General features: G+C 34.6%; 1 protein-coding gene across 2 annotated transcripts in view; it reads right to left on the minus strand.

Moving 5' to 3' along the window:
* MSH3 (mutS homolog 3) overlaps positions 1 to 14,463 on the minus strand; it is a gene marked incomplete at its 5' end in the record, with an annotated part of 143,969 nt that overhangs the window by 15,969 nt on the left and 113,537 nt on the right. For both annotated transcript variants that reach the window (XM_081052891.1, XM_081052892.1), the window contains one exon: positions 11,358 to 11,515. In XM_081052891.1, coding sequence (XP_080909017.1) covers positions 11,358 to 11,515 — 158 coding nt within the window. The remainder of the gene's footprint in view (positions 1 to 11,357; positions 11,516 to 14,463) is intronic.

Genomic DNA, 14,463 nt, shown 5'->3' on the forward strand with positions numbered 1-14,463 from the left:
AGATCCTTAGGGGGTCTATATACTTAGACCCAATAACAGCTGAAATTACATTAAACAAAAGAAAGTATTTATTGGATATAAAGAGTGCCTAACATCGAACAGCACTTTGTAGAAACATTCTGAAAAGAAGAATTTGTGTACTGGACAGAGCTCCTGAAAAGTAAGGGAACTTCTGTCTCCGCCTTTTTCTGATCAATCAGCTCAAAACAAAGTTGTGGTACTCACAGGGGAAAATGATGCTTCTTTGTGTCACTGTGTTTAAAATCCACAAGTACAATTAAAGGCTTTTCCCAGTGTTCCCCTAAGAAGATTCCACACTGATATTATTCCAAACTGAATGAAAGTACCATGTTGAAATAACTTAAGATAAAACATTTTTATTAGAACTAGAATTACGGAGGTTTAGTAACCTCAGACACCTAATATAGGTTCTTAAAGTGGACTTCATGGAACACATTTCTTGGAGATGTCAAGAAACAGGTTCAAAAGATGTAAGGGTTCTTTCCTGTAAGACTTCTTGAATGTTTTAATATTCAGCTACACATTGTGCATTTCCTAGAGAGCGATTAGTATACAGCATTTCTCTAACTCATTTATCCATCAACCCCTAAAACATCTCCCAGAGTACCCTGGGACAATAATGGACTACAGAACACATTTAGAAAAACGCCTATTTAGTATAAAAGGAACCTGGGGGGAAACGGGGAGTAATTAAGTAACACTCACTGAAGGTCATGTAGTTCATAGAAAAACCTGGAATTCAGATTTTTCAACTTGCTAGCCAGCTTTGTGATGTCTGGTTTAACTATTTTCTCAGCAAAATACCTCCATCAGTGTAGTTTTGTTACAACAGTTCACATGTGACCTACAGAAGCATAATGTACCTTTTATTTCTGGAGAAACTCGTGGTGAAATCAAGCCTTAACCACCCTGTGGCTGGAGCCCTGTACAGGGAGAGGGCAGACGGAGTGGAATGGTTTCCCTACGGATCGGTGGAGCCTTAGGAGAATAGCTCTAGTAATCAGTGGCATTTAGAACCTGTAATTAACTACGTCTATGATGGAGTTGATATGGTTTTACTAACACTGCTGTCAATTTTATCCATTTTAAAATCAGTAACTATGCAAAATAATTTCTGAAATGTTGCTAACTTAGAAGCATTCTGGTTACTTTTTCAACGCTCCAACATTGTTACTTACCTCAATTTTCACCGTTTGCTTTACTATTATTTCCCCTACTACAAAGTGAGAAGATTCAAATTTCCTATCTCTGCAACCACTCTGAATCCTTCAGATTCAGAATGTTTGACCCTCATTTAACATTGATAGCTTTTATTCCTGAGAGGTTGTAAGCTGACAAAAAGAACAAATCTTTGGCTGATAATAAAACAGCTCTGATTAAGGCAAAGATTTGAGGAACCTTCCATTCTCAAGAATTAGAATAACGAGCAAACACCGGATAATATTTCAATGCAATAGTTTAAGTATTACACTTAAGTGCTTTTTAGAAACACTATAGTCGCAGAGTGACTACCATAGTGGTTTAGGAAAGATATTCAAAGACATTTCAAATCAGGGGGAAAGGATGAATGATCCATCAGTAAAAAAGATGCCAGTAGGTTGGTTATTTCAGAAAAAACCAAAGATGTGTCTGTCCCTCCTCAAACCATATTCCAAAATAAATTTATGTGGATTTCCAAGTTTAATGTAAACTTAATAAACATACCAAGCAGTATAGATGACATTTAATCTCTGGAGAGGTGGGTGGAATGGCTTTATAGAAATGGCACCAAAACATGTGTACAGCAAAACCTTACGGTACCAACATGTCTTGTAGTATTGTAGGGTTTCTGTCCTCAAGGAAACCAGGCCAGATTTCAGGGGATCTTGGATGCATTTTTGTGAAGCAGTGGTCCCAATTCCACTATTAAGCCAGTGGTTTTTCAGCTGTTAAATCCGTTGTTCAAATGAAATTTTATAAGCAAACTGACTCTGCAGATGAGATATATATAAGGAATGCTGATTTGGTTAAGAACCCACCACTGTTAACTATTAGGTCCTTTTCCCCATCCAGAGGAGACTGTGAGACTCCTAACACCCTGTAGGATAGTTTGAAAGCCACTGCATTAGGAACCAACACTTTTTCTATTACAATTCTATTTTTCCAGAGCACAATAAAGTAGCAATGCTGCCCAAGAGACACTGAACAAATGCTGGCTCATTAACCAGTCTCTGAGGCCACGGGGAAAGCACACATTTGTAACTGTAAGAACTGTTTCTTGATAAAAATATTTTCTGTCAACTTCTCTTAAGAAACATATAGTTTATTTTCCCCAAAATTTCAACAGTATATAATGACTTTATATGATTCTGATGGACACAACTTTATCTCTAAACACATCTTCCTTTTCATCTTGGTTAACAGGAAACAACTGTATGACACTTTATAATGCCAGTAGCAACTCTGATATTATTGTAAGTTTCTATCCATATTTCCCTTTGATCCAATGTCTTTGGATACCATTTTACTCATATTATTTTGCTGTATTGCATATTTCCCAGTAAACTGCCTAAAATACATTTTTTGGAGTAAGGTAGGGTATAAACTAATTAACAAAATGTTTGCAATTTTTTTCATTAACTCAACAAGTATTTACAAGACATACTATTGGACAATGATTTTGAAAATTTTCAAATGTTACAATATGTTACAGATTACCAGGACATACTATCATTCTCTCTTTATTTATATTCAAATATAATGAAAAATGCATTCTTTAGGTTTCATCTTATAGTTTGCTCTGAGTAGACAGGTTACAGTTATATGATTAAGAAAAGAAAAATCACTCTGATACTTTTAAGGAACGGCAACTGACTACTCTTTCTAATCCCTGTTCATTCCCTCCTCACCTACAAACCTTATATAGATAGGTCAGCAAAGCTTAATAAAGCATAAAGGAGAAAATAAATTAAATCAGTTGAAACAGTTGCTAAAATAAAGACCACTTGCATGAAACTATGAATAAGAGTTTGTTTTTATTATCGTATTTTGAGATAATATTCTAGATGTTGCTAAATAATAGCATATATAGCTTCTGTCCTTCAGAATACAATCTCTGGGTCTTAATGCAAGGAAAATGCTAACATGAGAGAGAAATGTTGTCATTAACAAGGGAGAAATTGTTTTCATATTGAAAGGTAGATAATTGGAGCTTAAATATCAAAATTGTTAAATAGTGGCAATGATTACTTGTATTTAATCAGTTCTGACATACTTTAAATGCTTTTAAAATAACTGGTTTATATAAAGAGATAGGTAATAAAATTTACTAAAAATGTTTTAACATTTTTGGGTGTGCAATTCAGTGGTATTAAGCACATTCATAAAGTTATTACCAGTTATTACCACAGCTATTACCACTATCCACTAACACATTTTCAATTCCCACAACAGAAACTCTGTACCCCTTAAAAAAATAACTCCCCATTGTCCCCTCTCCCCAGCCCCATAACCTCTATTCCACTTTCTGTTTCCAAAAATTTGCGTATTCTACGTTCCTCATACAAGTGGAATTACACCCTATTTGTCCTCTAAGGGCTTTATGTAGGAGGGTTTATATTATTTTGCCTAATGTTTGAAATTGAAGATGTTCTATTCACTTCACTTTGCTAAAAATATTGCAGAATTCTGTCCAGGATGCATGTTTACATTTCTTGCTTTTTTATATATTAAACTTTACAAAATGAAAATAATCTCCTGAATAACAAAGTACTCTAACTTTTTAGAAGGATGCTATGAGCACAGAAGGGAAAAAAAATTTTTAAGTTCAAAAAAGATAAAAAGGTGCAAAAGAATACCAATTATTGAAAGATGTGCAGATACTGCATGGTATTTAAAAGGTATAAAAATGTGAAGTAGTATATCTGTGCTGCATTTAATTAAACACTAACCTAGCAATGGAATGAAATCAAATCACAAATGATTTATCACCATATGTGTGTAATTTTTTAAAAACCTGGAAGGCCATACACCCAAACAACAATGACTTTCAGATGGTGAAATTAGCAGCAATTTAATTTTTTTTCCTGTTTGAGTTTTTCTCTAGTTTTAAATTTTGTACAATGAACAAGAATCACAGTGTAATTAGAAAAACAACTGTTATTTCTAAAAATCACAAATGATACATTTAAGAACACTTCATAGTCTACTGTATCATTACATTAATACAAAGTAATGAATTACCAGGTTAAATAACTAGCTTCCTTTTACCAATATAAAAAATACTTTATCAGCAGCAATTAAATTATAATAGACAAGAAAAAGTTTCTCTAGTATAATTACTTTTACTAACAGTTGCAGTCAGATCACACTCCAATATGTAAAGTCAATTTACAAAAACTGTAAAACGGAACTGCAAATACATATATAACCAAGCAAAAACCACTGTAGCAATCTTTCAATTTCAATGGAAACGTCACTGAGAATCAAGACAGCAATCCAGGAAAATGCCAAACTTACACTGGCTCACAAGAAACCATGTTCACTGCAACCGTCTACAAAGCACATGCAGACCATGTGTGATGGACACGGGTTTTCCTATCAAAGGCAACCCACACCGTACTGAATGGGCAAATCATTCTCGAACATATCTACTAGTCCACTCGTGGGAAAATCCCAAGAATTTCAAAGGAAAATAATTAATAGAGCAAAAAATTCTCTTTACCAACCTAAACGATATCTGTGAAAACCACAAATAATTAAGGCTATCAAAGGAAGGATAAGCTTAATCAGTCACCAGGGGGAAGATTAATCTGATTAAATAATTAAATAAATAGAGGGGAACACGACACAACCTCCTCAGGTTCTGTATCTTTATAACTGAACTCTCATTATGAGCAAATCACAACTTCTGATTCTGGTTTTCCTTCTGGAAAATGTCAAGAGTTGAAACTGAACAATGGCTCCATATCTGGATATAGTTTCAGAGTCACTTGCAGAGGTTTTTGAATATAGAGTCCAAGGGTTCCCTTCATCATAGCAATTACAACAGTATCTCCAGGGGATCTGCATTCAGGGCACCTGCCTGGGATCTGCACTTCCAACCAAACCAAACCAAACCCTCAGATGACTCTGAGGCATTCAATTCATACAACCACTTCTGATCAAAAAGATGAAGTGAGATACCTCCTGTTGGCTAAGGCACAGCTACAGGAGCTGAATAAACCAGACATTTATAAGGTAACATTCATAAGGTAACATTTCTGATGCCAATAAAATTCGTAACAGCCTACTCATTTAGTAAAATATCACTTATCATGTGCTTTTTAGTGCTGGTATTTACTACCCAATAGAAGATATGCGCTGATTTAATGTGTTTTCTTCCTGTCCAAAAGGATATGTGTTTTTTAATAGAGTACAAATACGCCACAGTAGATGCTCAATTAATATTTGTTGAATTATACTAAACTGGGGAAACAAACCAGTTATCCACACAGTCAAAAGCAAACATTTAAAATCATTTAAGCATCTGAATGCCTATTACCTTCCAATTTTCTCTCACAATAAACACACTGGTGCATTCTGAGCACACAGCATCCCTGAAGCCGGGTGCCATAAGAGAGAATTTACATGGGTAGCATGGCATGAAAATGATTAACCAGGGGCCACTTAATGTAAGAACCCCTTTCCACCAACATTTAACTGACATAAATAGAAATAAATTATGCAGAGAGAAGCCAATTGTTTTGCTTTTTAAAAACCAGACAATAATTCACTGCTTTTCTAAAACTTAATTACTGAGCCTAAAAAGTTAAATGAGGTTTAAGTTTGCATTCATCAGGATTAGTAAACAGATCTCGTTTTCCATGGTGTACTCAAAGATGTTAATAATGATCCTTAGAAATATGTGTCTAAAAATAGTTCCCTGATGAGTACATATATCACAATACACTGATATAAGTACATCAATTAAAGCCAAATGTACATGTTTGCCAAAATTCTGCTTTTCTAAAAAAAGAAAAAATGCTTCTTATTCTGGAAAAGGTTCATATGAGGTTACAACATTCAGAAAGAAGATTCCTAAAGCCATCTGTTTACAGCTTTTCATGCATTTATTTATATGTCTTACAACACAACAGTGCATACTGGGCACTCAATGAATATTTAGAGATGCATGAATTAAACCCAGTGTTGTGAATGTCCAATTAATAATACAAAAATAAGCAATTTAAAGATAAAGTTTGCAGCCAAAGTTTATGCATATGTCTGCTATATTTTAATATTTTTCCCATTGGGCACAAAAAGGATTTGAAGTGATTTAGAATCACAATATGTTTACATTGGAAGAATTGCAATGAATATGATGAAATTAAGATTACAAGCCATAGAGTAGATTCTCAAATTTGAGAGCAAATTTAGCATGAGCTCTTAAAATGCTAATTTTGTGGTCTCACCCCAGAGATTACAATTTAATAGGTTTGTGATAAGACTTAAAAAGTAGCATTTTTTTATCTTTATTAAATGTATTGGGGTGACAATTGTTAGTGAAATTACATAGATTTCAGGTGTACAATTCTGTATTACATCATCTATATATCGCATTGGGTGCTCACCACCCAGAGTCAGCTCTCCTTCCATCACTAGCATTTTTAACAAGCATCTCTCTCAGTCTGATGCGGCTGTTCTAAGGATCATGCTAGAGACACACTCCCATGTTAAGAGAAGGGGAAAGCTAACCCAAATTTGCTTTTGCACCTGAGCCTTGAATTTAGCTCTTGCCTTCTTGGCAGTCAAGACAAAAAGGAATTAAAGAGAAAGCAGCCACTGGTGAGGAGGCCTGGCCGTCCGTTTCACATCTCTTTGGAAACAGGCACAGCATGCACATGGAGAGAAAAAGGCCCTTGGCATTAACAGAAATTATTTAGGACACAGCACTTCATATAAAAGATATTAAGTAATAGAAATGAAAATATCCTTATGAGAAATTTTGAAGATTATATGGAAACATTACCATAGAGGTATTTCTTCCTCTAAATTAATTTTAAAGCATAAGGACAAGCTTTTACATACTGCTGGTGGGATTCTAAACTGGTCCAGCCTCTTTGAAGAACAAGAAAGATGCACATTTGTTACACTTCACAATCCCGTGCCTAGATAAAGCCTAAATTCAGAAAACTCATTTAGGTGCACTAGGAGATGTGTATAAGACAAGTATAAGGACTGTTAATACTTGCAACAAATTTGAATCATGTTACGTATCAATCAAGGAAAATGGATAAACTATGGTGGTATATGCAGACAATGGAATAACATGATTACAGAAAACTCAGTGGATTAGAATTGTATGTATCCATATAGATGAATTTCATAAATATAACACTGAAGGGGGGGAAGCCACTTACAGAAGAAACTTAGTGAGAGATAGTACGTATAAAGTTTAAAAGCATACCAAATAAGTCTATGTATTGTTTCATAAAACCACACCTATGTACTAAAAATATAGAGAAATTCATGGGATGAAAACCAGAGTCAACAAGAACAGTTACTCTGGATGGGGTGGCGGGGAACAGGATCAGGAAGGATTGAGGGTTCAGTTGTATTGGCAATGCTTTATTTCTTTAGAATGGTAGCTACATGGGAGATTGTTATGTCTAAATTATCTCATAAAAAAAAGTTAAAGCCATGAGGGCATAATAGTAAACCATATCCTAGTAAAGCTCCTAGGATATAAGGGAATATGGTCCACGTTGACTCCTATCCAATAGCAACAGGAAGAGAGGGTGAGGATGGGGAAACGGACAGGAAGCAGAGCAGGGCTCTTACACTAGAGCAGTGTTTCCCAGAGGGAGCTCTCTGAGGTTGAAGACACCAAGGAATTTCTACCTAGTAGATATACCGCAACCATTAAAAAGTGCAAGACTAATCCATATGCACGAATAGGAAAGTATGTCCTGCACATATTAGGAAATAAAATCAAAAGCTACGTGATAGCAATGCTTAGTATTAATACCATTTTAAAAAGAGAAGATTTATGTGTACTTGTAAATCTGTGGAACATTACATAAAGTACCATTAGTAGTTGTCAACCTAGGGAAAAGATAAGTTTCACCTTATATCCTACTATACTGTTAAATAGTGTTCATAATAGGCATCTATCACTTTCATAACAATTGAACTCTCTAGCAAGGGCTCGGGGAAATGATTCTCAATCTTGGCTATACTTCAAAACCATCTGGACACTTGTGAAATTCAACTTCCAGACCCTGCTCCAGGCCAACTGAGAACTTCTAATGGTATGGTTCAGGAATCAATAATTTTTAAAAGTTCCATTTAAAAAACCCAATGTGCATTAAAGGTTAAAACTCATTGTCTTAGATGTATAAACGGCAATGTTTCTGTTATGAAAATTAAAGACACCAATCTTGTATAACGATCCAGAGAGAAAGCCATCAGTTCCTAACAGAGGAAAAAATAGGTTATTTATAGGCTGGGTTAACAACTTTTTGGAAAAGTAAGGTCTGATAGTTTTAAATACCTGCGAAAGTGTAAAGCTTAGAACCCCAAATTCCAAGCTACTCTGTAGGAAAGAGAAATTTGCCCTGGAAAAAAGTGTTCCCAGACAGGGACCAGATAAGCATTTCACCAGACTCCTCTAAAACATCTCATTTAGACTGACATTTCTCTTAATTAATTAGTTTTTTGGGGGGGAGATTGTGCTTTTGTTACATGTTCATTTCAGATTTTCAAAATATTCATAAGCAAAAGAAAAGAAAAATCACCACAATGCCATATTCCTCATATTCTGGATGATAGCCTTCTATCTAGATGGTTTTTGCTCCGTGTATTTACATATATAATTTCTTACACAAAAGTGGAATCATACAGAATGCCAGGCTTTCTAACCAGTTCTTTTTCATTCACTGTAATAAAACTACTAACTCTGGATGGATCTACCAGGACAGGGTAACTGAAATGTATCCCCAAGTAGCTAAATAAACTGATTTGTTTGAAGGAGTTAACTCAGAATGAATACTATTGTACTGAAATAATGAATTTGGTGTTGGCAAGATTTAAAGCTTAGTTGTTCCTTTACACAATGAATGGTAATCGATCAAGCTCCCTTTGGCTGCTCCTGGTTCATGAGATAAAAGCATGTCATCATGCCATCAGCCTGGAGATAGCAGCTCATGTTCGATGTTGGCACGTTCCATATCATCCACTTCCTGGGTTACAAGATGGCACTGCCAATGCTAAAGTTTTGTAATACCTCCGTGTCTACTATTATTTCTACTAAGACATAGAAATGTAACGATCATCTTATCATGTAGCCTCATTGCTGAGCCACATTGTTACAAGTTAAGATTACTTCTGAAATCAGACCCTCCTCCCGAATTTCCCAATGTTACTAAAAGCACCACCTATCTCTTCACCTGATGCCTTAATCTTCATCTCTTGTTCTTCATCTATCTTTCTTCATCCACTGTAGTTGCCATGGCCTGTCAAGTCTAACCCTACAACATTTCTCCACTGTCCCTTGTCCACTTTCATTCCCATCAATTTAATTAAAGTGCTCAGGACGTCCCCAAGAATGACTGCATTCCATCATCCCTTCTTAGAGTTATCTTCCACAGGGCTGCCAGATTAAACTTCCTGAGACCTAAACTGTACCTATGGTCACACTACCTTCTACCCACAAGTCTTCAAGGACTCCCCACTGTCTATGAGATTGATTTCTACTTCCCTGATCTTGACTTAAGGGTCAATTAATTCAATAGCCCTGTCCTTGAATGTCTGTTATATATATATATATACAAAGCAAAGTTCCAGGTTAAGAGATGGGGACAAATGTACAAAATATGGAACTCATCTTCTGGGAACAGACAACACAGTATCAGATGTAACAGGTACACAAATAACTATAACCTAATAGTGGTAAGAGATTTAAAAGAGGAAAAACACAAGTATAATGGAAGTACAGAGATGAAAGAAATTAATTCTGGCTATAGAACTCAAGGAAGACTTCAAGAAGGAAGAGGTATCTAAGCAAGATCTTGAACAACAACATTTTAACAGAAAGAAAAAAATGCAGGAGGGGAATTTCAGTGAGGAAAAGGTCAACAAAATTGCACAGCCACTGAAACAGTAGAAGCAGTCGTCTACCTCAAGCCCTCTTATTAATACGAGAACAGTTAACCTTTATTTTCTTTTCTATTACTTGTATCTAAAAACCTTCCTAACTAATATTCTCCACACTAATAAGATTCTCTTCCACACAAACCACTTTACATTATCCAAGATGTTTTATTCTTTCTTTTCTATTTTCTTTTCTTTTTCTCTTTTTTCTCTTTATTAAATTTCAGTCACTCTCCCTAATAATGTAGCCAAAAGGAACTACCTAATATATTTTTCTTCTACAACATAAGATCAATTACAATTAAAAAAACTAAAAAAAAAAAAGTCTTTAAATTTCTTGTATTGAGTTAATTTACCAATATGTGGAGATCAAAATAATATCTGTTTGGTGATATGGCATCAAAAAAAAATGTAGGCTGCTTTGCTTTGTTCACTCTCTGATTAAAATTAGGCTTTAAAGTATTTTAATGTGCACTCAAGTACATCAATATTAACATGTGATATATTCTGATGGGATTCCAGAGTCAAATATTAAATAAATATTAATCTGGATAGTAAATCACACTCTTTATTATACATAGCTTGACTACATACTATGGATTATATTCACTTGTTTTCCAAAAATGTACACATAAGAAGTATAAATAATACTTTAAGAACTGATGGATCTAAATTGATAAATTGAACAAATAGATTTAACTATTAATTCTAGTTAGTGAGATCAGGATATTTCACCCATATTCCTAATAAGGCATGAAATTTAGGTTTAGATATTGAGGGTAAGACCTAGTCAGTTGCATGCAATGTCCTTAGAGTAAAAAAGAATATGAGTTAAATTGTCCTAGGCCAATGCCTTCTTCATTCTGTTCTCAGCTCCCCACCCTAAAAACGAGGAGGGCGTACTAGAGGCCACGTCTCCGAGCCTTCCACTCTGATTCAGGCAGAGCAGATCTGCTTTTATCTGTTTAAATACTGATCTTTTACAGAAGATTTTATTTAAAGTAAGAACTCAGTAACTAAGAATAACTTGAAAACTACTACTCAAAATGATCTCCTATGTCTCTTCTATTATTGACATTCACGATGAAATGTCTTCAAGCTCCTAAGTTCTAAATATTTTAAAAGCATATCTATTCATCTAAATACGTACACAAAAAGAAAATTCATGTGACAATACAGGCTTGATTTATTTCAGAAATATATTCAAATAGAAGTAATGTTTTTACCTCGTGAAAATGCCATCCACAATTCCAATCGTCGCTTCCTCTGCAGGAACATAGGAGCCAATCTGAGCCATGACAGTAATCAGTGCAACCTGTTTTATGTAGGAGCTCTTTCCACCCATGTTTGGTCCAGTAATTATCATTACTCTCTCTGAGTTCCCCTAGAAAATTAAAAAGCAATTTCACTTATTATTCCAAAAAGGCTCTTATGTAATATTTACAATTAATTCTATAAATGGGAATGCATTAGGCAAAACACTGCTCTGTGGTATTTAAATATTTACTGATTAAGTAACACAAAGGGAAAGAGTCTCTCTTTGTCTTCAACTTGACCTGTGCTATAGCAGAAAAGTGAATTCTTAGCAGCACACAGTTGTTTCTAGACATTAAAAAGGAAATAACAAGAAGCAACTGAACTGAATAACCACTATGGCTTTCTCATTAAATATTCATTAATCCGCCAGTGTGTGTGTTTTTTACATTGCTTCCATTTAAAATCTATCAGTTTCCATTTGTCCATCTTAAAACTACAATTGTATGTCTAATTGCCCAACGCCCTAATCTGGATTGGTACCAAATGAATTTTTTCAGTTATAGACGGATGACTACTTAAAAGATTTATAATACCAAATTCCAGACATCAGTTTTGTCAGCATTTAATTATTCACTGCTGTTTCACCAGAGCATGTGAAGGAGGCAGAAGAGCTGAAATACTTGCAATGATATAATCTCTAGAACTTGCCTGTATTAACCAGTTCTAGTACTTGCCACGTACAGACTCGTCCTAAGGGAAATTGTCCAACTACAGGCCTCTGCAGAGGAGTTAGCCCAAGTCATCAACATTCTATGGTATGTGAACCTACCACCCTTGGCAATACATGCCTGGGCAAAAGTAACCAACCCATAACTGACCAACAGACTAGGAGGTAGCCAAATAAAAGGTGTTCTTAAACTAGGCTAATCAAATAATCTTATGGGAGTTTAAATTCAGGACCATGGAGAGGTTCAATCAGTTGGTAATTGGAGCAGAGGTTGAAAAGAAACACAGAAGGCCACAAGGCACTGGGGACCATGAGGACAAAGTTATGAGGAAACAAAAGCTATGAAGAAAATTTATATAGAGCAGGAGGTAAGAAGGGTAGTTAGCAATGAAGGGGAAGAAAAACTAGAGAAGAGCTAAGAGGAGTTGAGAAACTGTATGCAAATGATGGGGTATCAAAGTAAAAGATTAGTCTTACTACTGAGGGAATAAAAACAAAACCTGTTCCATCTCTAAAGCTGTTTCATATTCTAATGAACCATATACTTCCAGTCTCCCTAAAGCCAAGCTATGCTAGAGATCTTGGTCTTCCTGTGTGATTCTTTTCTCTTAGGGTTACATGTGGCTTTACAATGAGCCTAATGAATCTCCATTACTTGAAGAAACTTGAGTGGATCTGTGTTTCTTAGAACAGAAAGAGCCAAGCACAGTAAGAACAAAAAAAAAGAAACTTGGTGTGAGTAGAATGATGAAACCAACGATTAAAATAAAATGAATTCTCCTACAGAGATTAAAAAACAATAAGCCCAACCGCCAAATATAGGGCATGACCAATATTTTGCAAATTTATACATAATGAACAGATTTTATAAACTGACAAAAATGACAAACAAAAAAATCTGAATAACCCTGTATCTACTAAAGAAATTAAATCTGTAATTAAAAGCCCTTCCACAAGAAAAATTCCAAACCCAGATACTTCCCCACTGAATTCTTGCAAACATATACGAAATAACCAATCTTACAAAAATTCTTCTAGAAAATAGAACAAGAGGGAATGCTTCCCAAATCATTTCAGAAGGACAATATAATCTTAATATCAAAATCTGGTAAGAATATTACAAGAAAGAAAAATATAAAGGGGGTGGAGATGGGGGAAAAGGTGAAGGGATTAGAAAACACAAATTAGTAGTTAATATGTCACGAGGATATGAAATACAGTTTGGGGAATATAATCAATATGTTGTAAAGATTATGTACGGTGCCAGATTGGCACTGGACTTATCAGAGAGATCATTTCATAGACCGTGCAGATGCATGACCACTGTGCTGTACACCTGAAGCTGAAGTTGAATTATATTGAATGTCAACTATAATTAAATACACACACACACACACACACACACACATACATATACATATGGTCACGGGATGTGGAGTACAGCATAGGGAATATAGTCAATGGTATTGTAACAGCTATATAGGATGATACAGCGGTAGCAGATTGGGGGGGTATTATCACTTTGCTAGGGGTGTAAATGTTTAACTATTACGTTGCTTTGTACACCTGAAACTATTTTTTAAAAAAGAAAAATATAGGTCAATTTCATCCATAAATATATATGTAAAACTTCCTAATAAAATATCAATAAGCCAATCCAAGGATATATAAACCATTTAGAGTTTTTGAGGAATACAAGATTGGTTAAAAATTCAAAACCCAATCCATATAATGAGCCACATTAACCAGAATAATGAAAATTATATGATGATCTCCAATGATATAGAGAAAGCATTTAATAAAATTTAATTTCCATTCATTAAAAGAAATGCAGTGAAACGAAATAAAAGGTATAAGCATGGGAAAGAAAATAATGAAACTCATTATTCCTACATGTCATGACTGTGCTCCCAGAAGATCTAAAGAAATCTGTAAAAATTAGAATGAAGTTAGCAAGATCTTTTAGTATAAGTTTAGTATTCAAAAGTCAACTTTATTTCTACATTTTAACTACAAGTAATTGAAAATTTTAAAATGTTAATGATATAATTTACCACAGTATCAAAAGAAACCAAATACCTAGGAATAAATCTAACAAAATGAGAAAGACCTCCCTATACAGAAAACTACAAAACGTTATTGAAAGAAATTTTAGAAGACCTAGTTAAATGAAGGAATATACCATTTTTATAGACTAGAAGGCTCAATACTGCAATGCTACTATAATTAAACTGTGTGATTCTGGCACAAAAACATACAAATGGACCAGTGAAATAGAACAGAGTCAAGAAACAGACTGATGTGTATAAAGTTTCTTTATTTATGACAAAGGTGACACTGAAGCACAA

This window comes from Rhinolophus hipposideros (genome assembly GCF_964194185.1).
Source record: "Rhinolophus hipposideros genome assembly, chromosome: 7".
NCBI classification, from domain to species: Eukaryota; Metazoa; Chordata; class Mammalia; order Chiroptera; family Rhinolophidae; genus Rhinolophus; species Rhinolophus hipposideros.